At 39.7% G+C, this 21,246-nt stretch overlaps 1 protein-coding gene across 2 annotated transcripts in view; it reads left to right on the top strand.

Moving 5' to 3' along the window:
• Positions 1 to 21,246, top strand: part of nup214 (nucleoporin 214) — a 49,668-nt gene that overhangs the window by 19,331 nt on the left and 9,091 nt on the right. For both annotated transcript variants that reach the window (XM_061876431.1, XM_061876432.1), the window contains exons 11-32: positions 2,368 to 2,526; positions 2,838 to 3,216; positions 3,303 to 3,436; positions 3,520 to 3,608; positions 5,372 to 5,455; positions 5,534 to 5,683; positions 8,671 to 8,829; positions 8,904 to 9,007; positions 9,071 to 9,250; positions 9,326 to 9,417; positions 10,773 to 10,856; positions 10,927 to 11,235; positions 11,322 to 11,489; positions 13,540 to 13,648; positions 14,336 to 14,405; positions 18,341 to 18,410; positions 18,511 to 18,595; positions 18,716 to 18,768; positions 18,843 to 20,321; positions 20,394 to 20,458; positions 20,539 to 20,707; positions 20,848 to 21,000. In XM_061876431.1, the coding sequence (XP_061732415.1) occupies positions 2,368 to 2,526; positions 2,838 to 3,216; positions 3,303 to 3,436; positions 3,520 to 3,608; positions 5,372 to 5,455; positions 5,534 to 5,683; positions 8,671 to 8,829; positions 8,904 to 9,007; positions 9,071 to 9,250; positions 9,326 to 9,417; positions 10,773 to 10,856; positions 10,927 to 11,235; positions 11,322 to 11,489; positions 13,540 to 13,648; positions 14,336 to 14,405; positions 18,341 to 18,410; positions 18,511 to 18,595; positions 18,716 to 18,768; positions 18,843 to 20,321; positions 20,394 to 20,458; positions 20,539 to 20,707; positions 20,848 to 21,000 (4,344 nt within the window). The remainder of the gene's footprint in view (positions 1 to 2,367; positions 2,527 to 2,837; positions 3,217 to 3,302; positions 3,437 to 3,519; positions 3,609 to 5,371; positions 5,456 to 5,533; positions 5,684 to 8,670; positions 8,830 to 8,903; positions 9,008 to 9,070; positions 9,251 to 9,325; positions 9,418 to 10,772; positions 10,857 to 10,926; positions 11,236 to 11,321; positions 11,490 to 13,539; positions 13,649 to 14,335; positions 14,406 to 18,340; positions 18,411 to 18,510; positions 18,596 to 18,715; positions 18,769 to 18,842; positions 20,322 to 20,393; positions 20,459 to 20,538; positions 20,708 to 20,847; positions 21,001 to 21,246) is intronic.

Raw genomic sequence — 21,246 nt, forward strand, 5'->3', positions numbered from 1 at the left:
TATGTCTTGCACTAAGGGGAAAAAAAAAAAGTTAAATACCAATGATTGTCACACACACACACACACACACACACACACACACACACACACACACACACACACACACACACACACACTAGGTGTGGCGAAATTATTATCTGCATTTAACACAGCTGGACTCCAATGATGGAGCAGAACCATCTCAAGAAGGTTCAAAAGAATTGGACAGAATACCTATGGCCATGTGATATTTAAGTTTTTCTTTTTTGATAAATTTGCAAAAAATTATACATTTCAGTTTTTTCTGTCAGGATGGGGTGCTGAGTAATTAATGAGAAATACAATTAACTTTCCTAATTTTAACCAATGGCTGCAATGAAACAAAGTGAAAAATTTAAAGGGGTCTGAATACTTTCCTTACCCAATATATAGTGTACATTTTCAAAAGATAAATTATGATACTTTTGGAGAGGGTGGAGTGTTTTCATTTGCAATCCACAAACACCTCCAAAATTGAGCATCTTGCAAAGACTCACTTATAAAGGTGACTCTGGAGCAGCATTTATGCACAAGTTACACTAAAACTTATCCAAAACATCTAGACCATAAGGAAGTGTTTTTAAATATAAATTTAAGTCATAATAGTATAGTACTAGAGCAACTAGTACTATAGGTGACTCTGCAGCAGCATTTATGCACAAGTTACACTAAAACTTATCCAAAACATCTAGACCATAAGGAAGTGTTTTTAAATATAAATTTAAGTCATAATAGTATAGTACTAGAGCACTATAATATAATCAATGATACTGAATTATTCAGAAATAAGAAAATATTTTGAATGAAATGGGATTTACTGGATAAAAAAAAAGTAAAGTGATATTATTGTGCATATGACCTTTTGAATTTACAAGGCCACCTTTTCAGTGGCTTTTTGATTAATGTGTCTGCCCTGAGATTGGTATGTTGTGAGTTCAAACCCCGGCCGATTCATGGCAGACTATAAAAATGGGACCCATTACCTCCCTGCTTGGCACTTGGCATCAAGGGTTGGAATTGGGGGTTAAATCACCAAAATGATTCCCGGCCGCGGCCATCGCTGTTGCTCACTGCTCCCCTCACGTCCCGGGTGGTCAACAAGGGATGGGTCAAATGCAGAGGTTAATTACACCACACCTATTGTGTGTGTGACAATTATTGGTACTTTAATATAATCCATGTTGTCTTATTTTCGGATCAATGCTGTAGTCAAACTGTTGCCATTATAAAAACTTTTTTTACATGTACACAAACTTTTGAGAATGATTTTAACATTGAATGTGTAAAAATACCTTGACCACTGCTATTAGTAAAAATTTAAAAACAACAGCTTTAATTACAAAGGCAAGTGCATCTATTTATGCTCACTCAATTGAGGTCTTTGGAGGGTTCTGTATCGTTTGAGGAGTACCTGTCAATCAAAAATAAAAAGATTAACTTTCTAGAGGCCAAAATTTTTGTACATGTATTTGATCTGAAGAGCTATTTGGGCTTAAAGTGGCGCCTTGTTTGTGCTTGCGCCAAAAAAGCTTTGAATGTTCAACATACTCGCAATGATGATGGAGAGCAGACATTTATCAGGTTGCGTTTTGTGCGCGCAGCATTAACTGCATTGCTCAACAGAGCTCACCCAGAGAATAATAATAAGCTTCTGTCTCAGCACACTTTTTGTGTGTGTGCGCAAGCGTGCCAGACATTCACGTACCCTGTCTCGTCCCATCTTGAAAAGAACCTGCAATTTGTGCAGCACACTTGACGTGATTGCCGTTTTGATCAAAATCCAATTGGCAACGAGACAGCAGAGGGAGGAAGAGAGCGAGCAAGGAAGGAGAAAGTGCACAAAACAAGCTTGAGAACGACAACAAACAAAAAGCCCAGACGTTCCTGCTGCAGAATGCTGATGAGATCCTCCATGTTTGCCCTTTTCTCGACCTAGTTTTCCAACTACAGTTCCTTACTTGAGATGAAGCTGTAAATCAGACCAGATGCTGTATATAAGCATGTAATGGGTTCCAGTTATCATTCATTATACTCACTCTCGACGTTAGGTATGGCTGCACACCCAAGTAAGATCAAGTACACTATTAAGAGGTATTCCTAATATTGATTTTGTTGTATTTAGTCATACAATTAACAGATTTAGGTAGGATTCACAGCAATAATAAACACATCAAAACATACTTTGTAGAATATTTGATCATTATCAAAAATAGGCCGTCAATAAAATGTTGTTATAGTTCAGTGCAAATGTGTACAGGATTTTTTTGACCACAACAGGACAAAATTTACTGTAGTAAGTCGTGTGTCTTTGATTTTCATCATAGTTTTTTCTATTGTCTTTTTATCAAGGCGATGACAAAACGTTGCCGCCGGCTCCCACGTTGCTCATGCTGTCCACCGAAGGAGTGCTCTGCCCTTTTACGCTGCTTAACCACAACGCCGGGGTCAAGCAGCTAATTTCACCTTGCGTCGCCCTCACAGCTGAGGGCGAGAGACTCCCCAAGCCAGGTGAGTAAGCTAATTAAACCATTTGAGAGTTCCACAGTGCGGCTCTTGATAGCTGAATAGCATGCCTTGTAAAGTAACTTAACTGTAGACTTGCTAAAGGACTCAAAATACATGCAATAGTGTTCACTGATTATGTGATGTGCCTCACCAGGTACCTATTGCGTATTTTCATGAATACTGGGAGCTCAGTCTAGCGTCCCTTTTTTTTCCCCCTGCATTCAGAATGCGAGGCATAGCAACACGCAGCACTGTCTTGAATGTAACCCTGGCAGATTAAAAACTTAAAAATGAACATTGTCTTTTTTTTGTAGGTGCTTTAACAGCCCAGCCCCCCAAAACCACTGCCCCCGTCCCCTCTGCCCTGCCCCCCTTCTCAAACATTGCTGCGACTTCATCTGCTCCCTCCTTCAGCATTCTGCCCACTGCCACCACCTCCGCATCCTCAGGCTTCTCTTTTGCTATACCCTCTGCCAGCAGCAACTCTGCTCCTCCCGCCTTTTCCCTCGGGTCAACTGCACCTTTCGGCTCCGGGGCCTCGGGCTTCTCTTTTGCCGCCAAGCCTCCCTCCGACACTCCCTCGGCCCCTTCTGCGTTTTCTTTTAGCACCCCTTCAAATAAGGTCACAACCCCGACACCACCAAGCCTTGTGACTCCGTCGTTACCTACGGTCAAACAAAATTTGAATGACAGGTAAGACTCTTTCTCGAGTACCTTGGTGCATACGCTATATTGAGAGGTATGGGTTTTAACACCTGCTTCTTTCTACCTTTTCAAAGATTTTCAGCTCTAGAGGCTCCAGCAGCATCCACACCATCTTTTTCCTTCACGACGTCCTTACCCAAAAATGGCAGCATGAGCCAAAGTGTCCCTGCTCTCGCCTTAGCCACTGCCAAGCCATCGCCAGTGTCAAGTAAGCACAATTCCTGTTTTCATCAAGAAGTTCCACTTCTCATCGCCAGGATTGTGATCTGTTTTCACTACTTTTAATTCCAGCTCCTGTGCGTCCTATCCAAAGCAGCACACCAACTCCAGCGGTCCAAAAACCAGCACCAGCTCATCAAGGCCGCATCCAAACACCCCAGGTCCAATTTTATGTTATTAGTAATTACCATAGTTTACTTTCTGTACTGTATATGAGGCTACAATTTATTGTGATTACAATATCCTGTAAAGTTTCATCTCTATCGTACCTGGCATAAGGCAACATGTTTAAAGTGTTATTTACTCTTACTCTTGTTTTATGGCAGGACTATTTGACTTGCCACATAGTTCAGTTCAAAACTCGGGAGACACATTTTTGCAACTCATTTCTAAATATACTGGAGTGCCCCTGTTGTACAGAGAAACTTAAACACATTGGCAGATCTTTGTATGGACATTTTATCCCTGCTAGCAAACATTGAACACTGCGGTCCAAACTTGTAATCTACATAACTGAGGCGTTCCTCAAGGCACCCCTTTAAGTCCTCCCCTTTTTCGCAGTTTGACATTTTCTGCTGAATGGGATTTTTGTAACTTAAGGTGTTGCTGTAGCTTTTTCACTACGTATGTAATCAGTAGTCATTTGTTAGACTATTGAGCTATAGAATTCGTAGAGGTTCATCTTAGGACTTCTTTTTAATCATCTGGGCTAGCTGTGGTAGAGCATCATAGACGACAGAAATTTTGCTCTGCAAACTTGACATCGTCAAGTGAAAGAATGCCTCAACACCATGTACTATTCTTGCTTCCAGCTAACATCCCTCCATAGTGCACAACCACTTCTAAGTCCCCAATCCTCGCCTACATTGCTTCAAATAAAAGTAGTTTTTTTTACAAGTATCATCCCAAGAAGAGCAATAACGAACTAAACATGATACACTATACATCCGAGGAGGATAATATAATCGCATGCTACAGCTCTTGAACGTAGATAAAGGTGGGCAGGTCAATACAAATATATCATATGAATAGTACTACAGTGGTTACATAAATATTTTTTACTATCAAAAAATATTTTGCCATTGTTAACAAACTCGTTGAAAAAAGTTATTGGACACAGAGTAAACACCAAAAGTTGCATCTTGCGTTTTTGTCTGATCAAAAATACAATCATTTAATGAGCTTGACAGTTTTAAGTGTCAGTATCAGCATAAATATGAACAATGCTGTTCCTGGAAGTTGGAACTATTTAGTATTTGATCTATACCCAAATTTTTACTATCGCCTAAATCTAATGTAAAGTATTAAACAACAAAAGGATACTCAAAGTTTTTATTATATTTTAACATAAGTGTAGATGGAACATGTTCTCTTGTAATTTACATTCCAAATTATTGTGGTATATATCGTTATTGCAGGAGGCTGCAATATATTCCACCGGTCACACATGAGTTCAGTTCCAAAAACTTGTGAGAGACGCACATTTTTGAAGGAGATTGTTAAAAAAATTAAAGTGCTTTCATAGAAATTACCTTTGACTAGCTTTATTGCAGAAGGTCCTGAAAACCAGCAGAGCGCTCCTGTAACTGACAAAATACATGGGCCAAAATTGAATGTCTACTGTGGAGGACGCTGGTTATTATGACTATACTGATAGTGAAGTCCGTTCCCCAGTCCTTAGCTTTTTAGAAATATGTCTCCCAAATTTACTTTTAATATCCCTGTTTTAGGGTATTTAATTATGTATATTTTATCCCAAAAGTATTGTACCCATACTTTGCGCTATAATAACTTTTCTCTTGTGAAATACTGTCCCCTGGGTGTCTTTTATGACTTCACACACTTGTTGTACCTTTCAGCTTCTGCACACTATTGAGTTGTAATTTATCATTAAAATGGGGTACTTCATCACCTCCTGTTACAGGCGGCTGTTGGCGTGAAGGTCGTGGACAAACAGGCTCAGCCAAAGAAAGAGTCTGATCCCATTATGACGGGCATACTGGAGGAGGTTAGCTCCACTTGACTCTGATTAGAGAACTTATCAACAAGGACTTTGGTGTAAGCATGTCTTTTTCGTTGCGTTCAGATTTCACACTTCCAAAAGGAGCTAGAGGATTTAAAAACGCGAAGCTCAACAGCGGACTTCAAAGTCGGAACCAACGAGGAGATGAAGGAGCTGAGGAATGAGTCAGAAGAGCTTAACGTTTTCAGCCTGGAGATCAAAGAAACAACAGAGGTAACACCTGTTGTATGTTGTTTACATATAACCCTAAACCAATGCCAAATCTGTACTTTTTTAATAACGGTTCTTACATGGTGCCGGACCGCAGATCAAGCGCTATAATATGCACATGTAAAATGTAAAATAATGAATGACAGGGTGCCTCTTCTATGAAATTTACGCAAACTTTTTCCTAGCTGTTTCCTACTCCATCACTAAATAAACCATTCATTCATTCATTCATTCACTGTTAAGAACTTAATGTCAAATTTACAAATTTTGTCCCACTGACTCCTATTTTGGGTCTTGTCTGGAAAGACAAGTGATGCAGGGTTCGAATCCCGGTGAGAGTGAAGTTAGGAAGGTTTTTACATTTGTTTTAATGTAGTTTAAAAAAAATTTTCTATCGAGCCTCTAAAGCAGGGGTAGGGAACCTATGGCTCGCGAGCCAGATCTGGCTCTTTTGATGACTGCATCTGGCTCTCGGATAAATCTGAGCAGACATTGCTTAACACGATAAATGATGAATAATTCCACTTGTAATCACAGTGTTAAAAATAACATTCAAAATATAAAATATTGTCATGCATTTTTATGTTCAAGAAGTTGATAAGAAGTCATTTATTTATTATTGGTTAGTGTGGGGCTTGCCCTCCAGGGGGTTCTTCAGACCACCAAGCACTGACATGAGAGCCAGTTTCAGGGTTACAATATTGTTTTATTTTTCAATAAGTCTCTCAGTTTCTTTCCAGCAATTGTCTTTCTCTCTTTCGTTCTCGCTCGCGCTCTGGTTTCTAGCCCAAAGCCCGTCTCCTCCTGGCTGCTGCTTATAACATAGCGACAGGTGATCAGATAAAAAGGCCCAGGTGGGCGGTCTACGCACCTGTCGCTGAATTCGAGGCCTGTCCTGGCAACACTCTGCTTCGCTGTAGGTCCGCAGGCCACGCCCCCTTCACAGTTAGCTTCAGAATAACAATGTTATTACAAAGAATAAGAGACCTCTCTAGAAACGTTGGTCTTTCTTAAAAATGCACGCGTTTTGTTGTGTTCAGTGTTAAAAAAAATATGATATGGCTATTACAGAAATACATTTTTAAATATTTGGCTTCTTGGCTCTCTCAGCCAAAAAGGTTCCCGACCCCTGCTCTAGAGGGACATGGAGGGAAAAAAATGTTTTGTGAGATATCGCGAAAGGTTTTTTTCCCTATGTCAGTAACAGGAAGTAAAACAGACACTGCGATGGTGAACCGGAAGTGAAACAAAAAGAGCGATGGAGGAGCCTACTCATCAGCCGTGGGAGAAGTTTATTGATTTGTATGTTAGTATTGGCCTAACATATAAAGACATCAAATCGTATTATGATCCCACAACAGAGCACAGATATGGGTGGGCTCCCGCATGCTCCCGCTCCTCCATCGCTGTGTCTGTTCCACTTCCGCTTCATCATCGCTGTCTGTTTTACATCCGGTTCACTGACATACAGAAAAAACCTTTTGCGATATCTCGCAGAAAGTATTGCGAGATCTCGCAAAATATCCATGTCCCTTTAGGAGCTCCGTCGTTTTGCAGCAAAAAAAACTCGATAAAAGAAACATATGCTCACTGAGACTTAACTGTGGGTTGCATCACTAGCGCATTCTTGCATCTAGATAGACGCAATCGCAAGAACATGTATAATGAAAGACATTTTTCCATGTAGGAGATATATAAAGTAAACAAAACATTAAAATAAAAAGCCAACAGAAACCAAAAGGCATCAATTAAATTCATTTTAATCAGCCCCATAAGTCATCCAGCAGCTATAAAATTATGAAGCAAATTTGCTTTTAAAAAAGGCTTAAAAACCCATCTTTTTAAAAAAAACCTTTCTATAGACATGCATGCTGGTTGTAGCCTTTGGGCTGATTCTAGTTTTATATTTTATTTATTTTTATTATTACTATTTTTTACACTCTGGCACTTTGAGGTTGTTTGCTCAACGTAAAGTGATTTTTACAAATAAAATCTATTATTATTATTATTGCTGAATAGAGGTTAATGTTTAATATTTTTTTGTTTCTGTTTAAAATTTTGTTACATACGTAGGACAGAGGATTCTCGTCTGCCCATCGTCTGTCTTTGCATCGTGAGCACTTCTTTTCTTAAAGCCGTGTGCGTCTTTCAGATAGCACGTTCTTTTCTCACGTGCCAAATAAAACACAAAGGTAATCGCAAAACAGTGATCAGTGTTAATAAATCGCATTGTGCGTGCCAAATGATTATATTTGCATTTTCTCTTAGTGTTGTGGTTGTTTGGATGCTCAGCATATATTTTACATATTAATGAAGACAGAAACAAAATAGATTGCACGCCTTATTGTACTCACTTAAGAGACACAATCCGCTTTGCGCACGTTCCGTCGACCAGCTTTGCGTGTGCTATCCAGTCTGCACATGTTTTAGTACACACAAACTTCTGGTAAATCAGGCCATTAATGTTTTACTAGAGTTGCATTTGTATAGCACACAGCTTCTAAAACTCAGAGCGCATCCTTCTTATAGTCGGGCTCAAAAAATAAAGTCCTGGATCATCATTTGTGCCAAAGTAGTCTTGATGGCTCTCATGAAGTCTGTCATGATTAGTACTTCTTCTTTTTGTTAAAGGTAAAAGCGAATGTTGTGATGTGTTTGAAGTTAATATGCCGCTGTAAGCTTAAAATTAGCAAAATATTTAAATATTACATGTTACACTTAAATTACATGTATGCACACAGCATGTATATAAAACCTTGATGGTGGTTTTTGCAGGATTTTTAGAGCGATTTATAAGCGGAATCAAGCGCTATTGATAGCTGACTATTCCTAACAATTATTTATAAGTTACAATTCATAGAAAAAAGAAACCGTGTTCTTGTTTTACACAAGGATTGCGAATGATAGGCACAATTATCCCCAAAAAGGGCTGTTCCCTTGTCTTAGGTGCTGTTTGAAAATGCTCTTGATTGCTAATGCATCTTCTCCAGTCTCTGCATGGCGACATTGGCGCCATGAAGACCACCATGCTAGAGGGCTTTGCTGGAGCAGAAGAAGCCAGGTCCCAGACTGAGATCACCAGGCAACGCAATTACAGACAACTGCTCTACAAAAGACCTCTGGACCCGCGTAGTGAGGAGCAGCTCAAGGTAAAACACCCACTAGTCATCCTGGGTAAATAAAAGATTGCTCTGCAACGCTGACCATTTTACTTACTGTATAGGAGATTCGGAGGCTTTATCAGTATGTTACGTTTGCCGTGGAGGATGTCAATTGTGTTCTGGATGTGGAATGGGAGAAGAGCTTGGAGAGAAAGAAGAAAAAGAAGTATGTACAAACCTATTTGAGCAAGCTCTGTATGGTCCTTAGAATTAATTTGTGTGTTTATAGGCACATGGTGGTGCCTGGGCGTGAAGGTTTGTTCAACACTCTGGCCAACAATCTGTACATCATCAACCAGCAGAAGAACAGACTGGACCAGCTGGTCAGTGAGCTGACCTCCTTGCACCTCTATAACAAGATGGACACTCCCAATGCAAGTCATAACTCTACTGCAGCAACATCACCAGGGTAGGTGTTGGTTAAGGTAAAAGTTGTGGGACAAAACTGTCGAATTGGTGCATTAAAGTTGTTTTTGTCTTTTAGCAATATGGAAAAGGAGCTCAACAGCTTAAGGGAGGCCCTCTTGAAGGCCAAACTGGACACCAACCCTTCTCAGGCCAAAAGCCCATCTCCAGGTATTAGGATTTGTATACCATAAATGTTGTCATTATAGCTGGATTTTCATTTTGCCAGTGGGGATAATTGGAAGCAGGTGGAAAATTGGAGAGAAGCTGTCAGTTGCCAAAATGAGAAGGTTCATCATCAAAAACATGTAATTTTTCACTCTATTGATGTGGAGTGCATGAGAAAGTGGATAGGAAAATATAATTATCAGTTCATTTGCACATTGCACAGCATTAATGTCACTCATACGGTCATTGTAAAAAGATTTGTAGAAATTGTAGAAAGTTCGCTATTTTGCATGTATTGTTTTGTATGCCTCACTGATAGTATTCTGGTGGGCGTTGTGGGGTCGTAGTCTGTTCAGCGGTCCTTCAACTCACAGTAAAAACAAATCTCCCTTGTATTTCTCTGTGTATAGATTGATCACTCTGTTCTAAGCACAGCTTTTAGGTTCAATTTACACAATTGAATATCTTAGTTGCTCAAACATTAAGGTGTTTACTGCATATTGGTTTAGATTAGGGTATGACTTTTCTTAATAGGGAAAGATGTTAATGTCTGTTGTATTCATGTTAGCATTTAGGGACTGACTTGAAAATTAGATGCTGAATTTAAGGAGCTATCCCAAATACATTAAAATTAACTGAAATTAAGCTAGTGGCAGTCAGTCCGTTAGTTTATCAAAGTGCAGTCGATAATCACGGTTCTTCGATGATTTTATTTTAAAACATTAGTACAAACAGGAGTTTTACCGCGGTTATAAATACCATTATTGTTACATTGCGAAGAGCAACCAACATTTTAAAGTGCATGTAGAGGTATATAAAGCTTTTTGATGCTGACTACTAATGATATTTCAAATGCATCTACTGATTACTTGTGGAATTGAACAAAACTAATTCATGAGGTTGCTTACAGCCGCAGTTCTTAAACTGACTGTTTGCAACCTTTGGCCGCTGCCTGCAGTGCACTGATTTTTAGAGGTGTTCTGGTTTTGAGCACATAACTACAGTTTACGTAAGAAAAGTTAGTTGTCAGCGATCATTGAAATGTATAATAATCGCAACAACATGACTGCAAGTTAGTTATAGTAATTGCATCTCCGGGACGGCTTTTGCAATTGTGCATGCACTCCCGACGTGTGCTTATGTACGAGACAGGCATGTAAACACCTGCTTTTTTCCCTGTGTCTGATGAACAATTAGTTTTTTAAATGTAATTTGTAAACTCCGGCTGTGGTTTGCTTTTGTGCAGAACTCCTAGGAAACTTGGCAATTAATTGATCAAAGGCATTAAATAGGGCATTTACTGTATATGTTGTATAATTGACAAAGGAAGAGCTCACAATATTCATTTTATCTTCCAGTCAAGATATCACCAGTAAAACAGTCCCAGCTGCGCAATTTCCTCTCCAAGGGCCACATGCCTCCTGTTCGATCAACTGCACCAGGTACTGCTAAAAAAAATATGTACTAAACCTAATTGATGACTCTAGCTCACCTTACTTTACTTTCTTCAAGCCAATTTGTCTCGCTCTGCCTTCCTGTCGCCAAAATACTACGAGGATTTGGATGACATAAGCTCCACATCTTCCCTGTCGCCGTCAATGGAGCCTCCTCACCTGCCTCGCTTGGAGGTGGAGGAAGAGGAGGAACTGCAGCCAGAGCGCCTCCCCATGGCTGCTGCCCCCCCTGCGTTCCCTCGCCACCCTACCGTAGTGAGGACTACATCCATTCAGCCGGGCTTCGGCTCCATTCAGTCTGCACCTTTAAGCAAAATACAGGCTGTGCCAGGCATGGGCTTCAGACTTAGCCCGATTCCCAGCCCTGGTAAGTCAATTTAACACTGCGGGTCCACATGTATATTTAAATAAAAAAAATAGCTTAAAATGTACATTTTAACCCTATGATTTCAGTTCCAACCAATAAGATCATCCTCAGTGGAGCTGACAGCACCGCTCTTGCCACAAAGACAGTCAAACACGGCGCCCCCCCGGGCGAGAGGACTGTACCTGTCACCATCCCGGCCCAGCAAGCTGCAGCCACCGCTGCCATGCGCAGGCTGATGGCCAATCAGAAGACGGGTAAGACAAAACATGCTCTTGTCTAACCCTACGAACACTTAAATAACGAAATATTGTGTAGTTAGGTTTGAAAATGATCAATGTCAAGGATTATCATTTTCCGTATGTTGCATACACAGAATTACGTTTCTCATCATTAGCAATAACAACAGTGAAAGCTGATAAAATCAAGATTAATAAGAATAAAATGTATATAAATATATATTGATATTTTTTTTTTGTACGTCCTGTGGTGTGCGTGGGCTGTATGAAGGGCAAAGCAGGGATAATAGCCCTGTTGTGCAAAACAATAATGTCCACTGTAGGGATGTAATGGTCACTAAATGTTATAATGATAAACTACGGTAACATTTCAGAAGGTTAGTAATGCCTTTTAAAAAATTGTAATTACCGAAAAACACTCATTTAATGCATTTAAGGCAACAACGCTTACCTCCTGGAAACAGTCACAACAGCGCTATTGCATGCGCTTTAACATTTGGCCTGAAATATGGCAGAAAGCAGCTACACAGACTTGGCTTCGTAGAATTACTCTTGCGTTTGACTTCCTTTCCCTTCGCTTCATTTCCGTGGCGTCTCGGTGTGCGTTCAAGACCGCACTGCTGCTTTTAAATAACTGCAGGAGTGGACAATTTTGGAGACAGACACATTTGTCCTACGCTAAAAGTATACCGTGGCAAAAATGTTGCTTTAATTTTCTTAACACAGCGTCCTGCTGTGTTTGAGAGTTGAGGACGTGAGGAAAAAGGCCATGTGTCAGGAACGTTGCCACAACTTGTTTACGAAGTCGTGCCGTTTGGTTATTGTGATGTTCAGTCGTCCTTTATTTAGTTAGCTATTTTTTCAGTGTTCCAATAACATCAATACCAGTTTAAATGTTTTTTCATCTTTCTTGTTTATTTTTGTTGGCTAATTTGTTGCTCTGAAACACACTGTGTTGTTGAAAAATAACACTTGTTTATTAGACTTTATCTTCATTGGCCAAACGGCCTTGTTTTATATTGTTCTAAAAAAGTATACACCATGTTTTTACATGTTGTGGATTTGTTAATTTCACAAAGTTACTTTATAAAAACATTCATGTGACATAGCACTTTGTATAGTTAATTTCTATACAATATTTCTGCTTAAACTCTTAATAGATTTGTCCCAATACAGCATGTACATTTACATGTAAATGTGCATAACTTGAAAAAAAACTTCTCTTTATTAAAATATACACATGGAGATATAGGCATCATGTAATGTGAAAAGGGTGACGTTCACACCTTGACCCAACACTGTTTTACCTAACATAATGAATAATCCTGATTAATAATCGTGATTTCACTACTGATAAAAAAATTGTCTAAATGATTAACTTGGCCATAATCGTACAACCCTATTTATAAGACTAGATCTCATATATATATGAACACTATTTTTATTTATATGGACACGAGTGCCACCTTGCAAAATTCTTACATTTTTTTTTATTTGTTTATCTCTTATGTTCACAAGATGCTATCTTGCACAATTTTCACATTTATGTTTCCTTAATTATGTTATTATTGTGTTTCTGCCATATTACTTTGTTTATAATGCCTGTGTTGTTTTCATATGCACATTCAGTTTCTACTTGAGGTCCAAGTACAGTGTTCTTATCTACAATAGTGGTTCTTGTTAAAATGATATTATTTTGAATGTGTTGGGTATTTAAAAAAAATAAAACTTAGTTAAAATATTTCAGTACACTTTTTAAAATTCTTAAGCACATTTCAAAATAGTAATAACGGGATCATTTTGATTAAAATGAGACATTTTCATACCGTGAAATCCCAAGTCCACTGCAGAGAACGATGTTGAATACTGACTGATATTGAAGGAATTTTTCAAGATGTTGCAATACCATATGTAGTCACTAGATGGGGACAGTTCCTGAGACAAAATTAACCCGAGACCATTTCATGGCAAGCAATTAGCCTCAGTATCTCCATTGTTAATAATTGTTTGTTTGAGTTTACGTATCTTCACATTGACTCCTGCTACATTTGTTGTGTTTTTGCTGCAGCTGTCGTCAGCACTTCCTTGACCGAGTCAACCTTGAAAATCGTCCCTCAGGTGGTCAATGTTCAGGAACTGAAAGACAGAGGGGGTCCAATTTCTACTCCAGTTATCAGGTATTCTCTGTTTTAAAAAAAACATTGTTTTGAAGCAGCTTACATGTGATCTTTGTGTGCTCTGACAGCTTTATCGATTATGAGGAATGTGGACAATGTTCTCTCGTCACCATAGACCTGCCCCTTCATTGCCTTTCCATAAAACATAAACATACAGTTGGCAAAGCTCTCTTCAGGGCTCGAAGCCTGTTATGTAATATTCATTGTGCTGCATCATGCCTTCTATCTTTTTGGATGCATGCCTGATAGTGAGTAGACAGTCTCCCTTAACATTGGCCATGGCTTGGAACTGACGGCATCCCATATTTGCGTAAAATATACATTGTAGGATGTCTATGACTGTGTTTTCCAATACAAAAAACACATTTTCAGCCCAGACCTTTTATATATTCCTCCCGAGGCCTGTGCTCACCTTTTTGTGCTCGGTATTCTGTCGAGTCATTACCCTCGTTGGTGCTTGCCCCAAATTTAGAGTTGCTCATGATGGCAAATGAGTAAAATGCAGTGTGACCAGGTTTATTTAGCATGAACACAGTCCCCTCTTTAATCTATTATACTGAACATATCATTTACCAAAACCCATGTTATTCCTATTTTGATAATAAAATATACTATTCCATGCAGGATTGTAATTGCACACATAGAAAAAAACTTGAGATTCTCTGAGACGTTTCTTCTCTTTCACAGCTCACCAATACCAGATGCAGCGCCTGTGACTCTGCAGGTTCCCACTTCTGTTTCCAACCAGCACAAACGAGTGAGAACAATATATTATTAAAAAAAAAAAATGTTTGTTAATTTTTTCGGTCAGTGGTCAACAAAATAAGCAGTTTCACATCCATGGGTTCATATATTTACAATTTTGCAGGCCGAAAGGGTTTAGGCTAAAGTTGAGCACTTAACTTAAGTTCTAACGTTGACATGATTAGTTTTTTTTAAATGTCACCTCTTAATACAGAATTCCTTATTGTCATTCAGTGCTTTTATGACTCACAATGGCGACTTATTGTGTATTTGTACTAGCAAAGACACGGAATAGGAATTTTGTCAGTGGTTATTTCATTTTATTTTAATCTTTTACTGTACTTTACCAACCGGCATAGCTCGGTTGGTAGAGTGGCCGTGCCAGCAACTTGAGGGTTGCAGGTTCGATTCCCGCTTGTGCCATCCTAGTCACTGCCGTTGTGTCCTTGGGCAAGACACTTTACCCACCTGCTCCCAGTGCCACCCACACTGGTTTAAATGTAACTTAGATATTGGGTGTCACTATGTAAAGCGCTTTGAGTCACTTGAGAAAAGCGCTATATAAATATAATTCACTTCACTTCACTAATAAAACAAAGCTGTTTTTTTTTTTTCTTTCAAACTGTCAATGCTCAAAACATAATATTGAATCAAAATCAATGTTATTATGAATTATTGACCTATCCAAGTTTCCGATTAATATTCCAATAAGACAAATATTTTTGGTGGAAGATTTAGCAAATTTGTTAAATAAATAATCAAAAAATGTATATTTTGTTTTTTTCTCACTGTACCGAAAATGAACCTAACTGTGACCTCTGAACCGAGGTACTTACTGAACCCAAATTTTTGTGTTCCGTTACACCCCTAATACACACACATATATACATTTAAATATATATATACACACACACATATATATATATATATATAGAGAGAGAGAGAGATAAATCATCCCATCCATACAGTCGTGATCAAAATTTTACGTACACTTGTAAAGAACATACATAATGTCAAGGCTGTCTTGAGTTTCCAATGATTTCTACAACTTTTTGTTTAGTTTTTTTGTGATAGTGAATGGAGCACATACTTGTTGGTCACAAAAAGCATTCATGAAGTTTGGTTCTTTTATTAATTTATTATGAGTCTACTGAAATTGTCACCAAACCTGCTGGGTTAAAAGATTTCAGTGTGTGTATAAGTACTTTTTGAGAACATTCAACAATACCGCGATATGATAACTGTGATAAGTTTGGTCAAGATCAATTTTTCTGTTGTTTCACTTCTATTATCAACTAATTGGCAATAGGCCAATGATCAGTTATCAAATGATTGTAAAACTTTGAAGCGGCGGCGGCGATGACCAAGAAGAACACAGAGTTGGAATATAATTACAACACTTTATGTACATATTTATATACATATTTATATAGTATTTACATATTTACATAATATGTAACTACAAGCTCCATTCACAGACAGTCCCATTGCTTTTATAAGCGGTCGAGCGAGTCAAAAGCGGGGGGAAAAAAATATATATATTTATTTTTTTATTTTTTATTTGTGGCGGCCGTAATTCTTTCGTGGCGGGCCGCCACAAATAAATGAATGTGTGGGAAACCCTGAGATGTACTTTGGCATGTCTTCCAAAGCATTTTGTGCACAATCATTATGGGGCGCTACAATGTCATTTATATTCATGTGACATTACCATAACTAAGGTATCTACCATATGACTTGATCTCATGAAACGTCATTCAGCGAAGTTGACGTTTTCAACAAATTTGATAACCAGTAATTGGAGTGGGTACCTAAGAAATTCAATTGGTCCTCAATTCATCAGTGGAACAATAATTGTTGAAATGAAATCCGTAGTAACTGATTAGTAGTTTTGTTTAGTGGCTTATGTAGCATGTTGCGATACAGCGTACAGGTTATCTTTGTTAAGCAGACGTTCAGAAGTTTGAAACAGTTATTGTCTGGTCTGATGATAACAAGGTTGCAACTAATAACCCTTTTGATAGTTGATAGACTGTTTAAACAATTAGTCCACTCATTGGATTATGAAACTTACTCCTCTTTAGTGTCTATAATTTAGTCACCAGCTTTTGAATTCCATCCATCCATCCATTTTCTACCGCTTATTCCCTTTGGGGTCGCGGGGGGCACTGGTGCCTATCTCAGGTACAATCGGGCGGAAGGCGGAATACACCCTGGAGAAGTCGCTACCTCATCGCAGGCTTTAAATTCAGCTTGATAAATTTTTAGGCATGTGTTCATGATAAAAAATACTCCTTCAGTCAGAAATAACGAAGTATCCAGCTCTTTATGCTATTTTAAAAATAAGACTGACCAATAAATTTGTCCATATAAAAGCAAGGGCAGACAGAGTGCTGATGAAAACAAGAAAATACTATTTCTTTATGTAAATAAAGAGCAGTAAAAATGGCAGCAATAACAAAATGACACCAAACCGATATAGCTTTCTCCAAAAAAAAAAAATGTTTTGATGATGCGTTTAAAAAACTACACATGTATAGGGCTGCAAGTCTATGAATGTTGTCATTTATCCCGGTCATTGTCATCTCAGGGCATTCAATCAATTGCAACTGGACTGTTTGGGCTGCAACTAACAATTATTTTGATAGTCGATTAGTCAACGATTATCTTAACTATTAGTTGACTAATCGAATAATAAAGCATACACATATTTAATGCCTCTTAATTTTTCCATCAACTCTTAAATGGAGCTTAACCTATTTTAGGCATCTGCTTACGAATAAGAAAAATGACTAATTCATAAATATTTATTTATACTCTAAAAGTGCTGTTTATTCAGCTGTTACAAAAATAAAACTACTATTCAAGTGTTTTCCATTTAAAAGAAAAGAAAGACAAAGTGCTAAAAAAAATGTTTACCTTGTTTATGTATTAAAACAACAGTTAAAATAGCAATGAAAACAAACAACAAAACAGAAAAGCTAACTTTCTCAAAAAGAAAACATTTTGTGATGTTTAAAAAGCTGCACACTGGTATGTTGACTATTGAATGACTGTGGCAGTTTTAGCACTCAAACAGACTCAATGTGTAGAATTCTATATTTAAAAAATTCTTAAAATTTTGGCTATAAAAAGATTGTATGTTTCATCTTATGATGCCGCCGCATTGGTGCCTTTTTTTTTACGGCATTTCAAATTGACGCTTCTTTAAAACATTTGAATTGATTGAGACAGTTTAGCTGGCTGACTTTGGCTAAAATGTTATTTATCACACAACTTTGTATTACTCTTGTTAGTTAGAGAGCAAGGTAGAAGCTAATAGTACTCTTACCAAGGTTGGGTCCACATCCTCCCTCCAGATGTCCGACATCATGTTTCCGCTTTAAATGATCGCGTATCACAGATGTACTGCCATTTATTGTCGACATTTGTTGACAATGCCCACTCATCGTTGAAGCCCTACACAGGAGTTGAAGCTATTTTTCACACAAGTCCGTCTGTTACCTTTCTAACGGTCAAGCTGACTATCTTGTTGAGTAGAGTCGAAGATTGCATTCTCCAGATGTCTGACATGCCTCAGCTTTAAATGTTTTTGCAATACTGACATACTGTCGTACTGCCATAAAAAGACAATTCTGCTCTGCAAATTGAGTAAGTTATTAATTTCTTTGACATGTTCGCAAAAAATTGATTTGTTGGCGGCAAATTGTATTCACGATTTTTGTAGACAACGTCAACGAATGGTTGAAGCCTATAGTTCCTGTGATTTTGAACACAAAATGTTTGTTTTCATGGGGGAAAAAGTGGTGCATCCCTTAGATGCATGGAAAGGGAGTTGTCAACATTCTCTCAGATTTTAATGCGTCAGCGACACAGGACACATAAAGTACAATAATGTATTAGATACCTAGCAACATCAGTGGTCATTGTTAAAAACTTTGTCTGCAGAATCCACCCCAAAGTGTGCAGAAAACTTCCACTGAATGCTCAAGCGCTCCCCAAGCAGGATTCCTGTTTGGTAAGTCTTAAGTGTTAGACAGACCTAATGCCTATTTTTGATGATAAGCAAGTTTTAACCTGGTGTTATAAGAATTGATTGACTTTACTTTGCCCTTTAGGTCAGCCTACTAAAGCTGACACCTCTGTTGGTCCTGTGAGCTCAGCTGAATCAAGTATCAGCAAAGCTTTCCCCTTCTCGTCAACGTAAGTCAACTTGGAAATATGTGCTACGCCCAAGATCCGATAAAATAAGAATTTTTATTTTAAGTATTTGCAAAAAAAAAAAAAAAATGTTATGACTATGAAGTTATTCTTCTTTTGCAGCCCTTCAAACTTTAGTTTCACTTCACTCACACCAGGAGCTACATTACCTCAAGGTAAAGGGCTTCACACCTTATTGTTATTGTGTTTATGTTATGATTTGTACTGATTTTCTTTTATAACTCTTTAGTGAAGGATGTGAGTGAGTTCTCCTTTGGTGGAAATGGCAAGATGATGTTTGGTCAGATCGGAGAGGAGCCCTCAAAATGTCCCCCCTCTGTTGCCGCTACTGTTCCGGCTGGAGAGCCTCCAAAATCCACAGCGGAAGCACACATACCGGCTGTTAACCCTACCAGGATAGACCCCCAAACCCCTAAAACCACAGGAGGAGAAACTTTAGGCAGTTTCTCCGGACTGCGTGTCGGCCAAGGAGAAGAAGGTGTCGATCCCTCCAACAAACCCTCCACTGCTAACACTGGTTTTAGTTTTGCCGGCGCTGGAATCGGCAAAGGAGGGGCTCAGTTTGGCTTTGCAGGAGATCGAAAGTCTGCGGGAGATTCTCTTGGAACGGACTTGTCCAAAGGGCAAGGGAGTTCGTTCAAACCTCCCGAGACGACTTCCAAGCTGACCTTCTGTATTACAACGTCAAACACACCCGCCTCAGGATTACACACGTCATTCAGCAGTCTCCTTGCAGCCCCCACAGAGCCAAACGAAGACCCTAAACCAGCTGCACAAGCTTCAGAGCCCCCCTCAGAACTTGTAAATGATCCTGCTACGGAACTTCCTCCTGAGAGCGTTGCAGCCTTAGAACCTGCAAAACCTACATTGGATGCTACCGCAATTAGAGTACAGGCTTTGGCCACAAGTGTTCCTGTTCCAGTGGCAGCTACTGAGCCACCAGTTCCAGTTAGCACGGCAGACGCCCCTGTAGAGGCCACGGGTGCTGCCGCTGTGACCACAGCTTCTCCAGTTGCTCCAGTCCAGCAAGAGTCCCCGCCTGCCTTCCAGGTGTCCACTTCTGAGAGGCCTGGCTCCATCTTCTCTAAGCCTGCAACGACAGAAAGCAGCTCTCCTGCGGTCGTGGCTGTCCCTGCTGCCGTCCCTACTGCTGTCCCTGCTGCTGTACCTGCTGCTGTCCTTGCGACCGCCACTCCTGCTTTTTCTGTTCCGAACATCTCAACAGTCACCACCACCGCTGCTCCTACTGCCCTTGCTGCTAGCACTGTGTTTGGGCAACCTGCCGCATCTCCTCCAGCCTCCACTGTCCCCTCGGCACAATCTACCACAGGTTTCGGCTCGTCTGCATTTGGTGCATCAGCTGAAAGTGGGTTTGGCAAATCTGTTTTTGGCCAGTCAGTCGGCTTTGGCCAGCCTGCTAGTAGCACAGTAACAGCCGGCGGCTTCTCCTTTGGACAATCTGCATTTGGAGCGAGCCCAAGCAGCGCCCCCACAGGAGGCGGTCTTTTCGGGGCATCCACTGCTAACAATGCAAGTTCCTTCTCCTTCAGCGCGAACGCCCAGACGTCCAGTGGCAATGGTGCAGGGGTGTTCGGACAGAGCACAACCTCTGCATTCGGACAAAGCTCGGGATTTGGACAAGGGGCGCTTTTTGGGAGCAACACCACCACATCTTCGTCTGCAGGTTTCAGCTTTGTTCAGCAGTCAGGTTGGTGCTTTTCTCAGTTTGATTCACTTTTTATGGACTCCTTAATTTCCAAACCCGTTTTTTGTCCTACAGCCTTTGGATCCTCCCCATCGTCTGGATTTGGCCAGCAATCCAGCACCGCCAACGTATTTGGACGGGTAATGTTTTCCTTGTTTAATTAACACTAAAAGGTTAACCATTTTTGAGCTATGCTGCATGTTGAGCACTTCTCTCTTAGCCTCAGCAGTCGGCAGGCGGTCTGTTTGGTTCAAGTTCTACCAATGCAGCTTCACCCAGTAGTGGACTCTTCAGCGGCCTGGGAGGCAAACCGACTGAAGAGGCTGCCAACAAGAATCCATTCGGTCCCACTGGGTCCCCTGGAGGGTTCGGGCAGCCTGCGCAGACAGGTAGGCAAATTTGTCAAGAGACTGCAGTATTCAAAATTGTATTTAGAAGCCAAATAAAAAGACAGTTGATCTGTCTTCAACCTGATTTGTATGTCTTTTGGGGCGTTCCACTGTACAATTAACTACTTGTCTTCCTGTAGGTGCCAATAGTCTCTTTGGTAGTACTGCTGCCAAAACCGTTGGATTCGCACAGTCCTCCTTTGGAGAGCAGAAACCAAGCGGAACATTCAGCACAGGTGGGGGGACTGTTGCATCGCAGGGCTTTGGCTCCTTCGCCTCTCCAACAAAACCAGGTACGGTGTCCTAACTCAGCCTTTCTACACCTTATCCTGACATTGATGTAGATATCAGAGTTCATACTTTTTTGCCTAACATTCAATTACTTCTGATGGATAATAAATACATGCATAAATTAGTTTTTTCTGTGGCATAAATGCCCAAAATTTAGTTTGAGTGCCATTTTTGTTGGTAAACTGTTTTTAAAATGCAGAGCCATCCATCTACCAACTTACTAATCACCACCTCTTGACATTTCCTCC

This window comes from Nerophis ophidion, linkage group LG17 (genome assembly GCF_033978795.1).
Source record: "Nerophis ophidion isolate RoL-2023_Sa linkage group LG17, RoL_Noph_v1.0, whole genome shotgun sequence".
In the NCBI taxonomy this organism is placed as follows: Eukaryota; Metazoa; Chordata; class Actinopteri; order Syngnathiformes; family Syngnathidae; genus Nerophis; species Nerophis ophidion.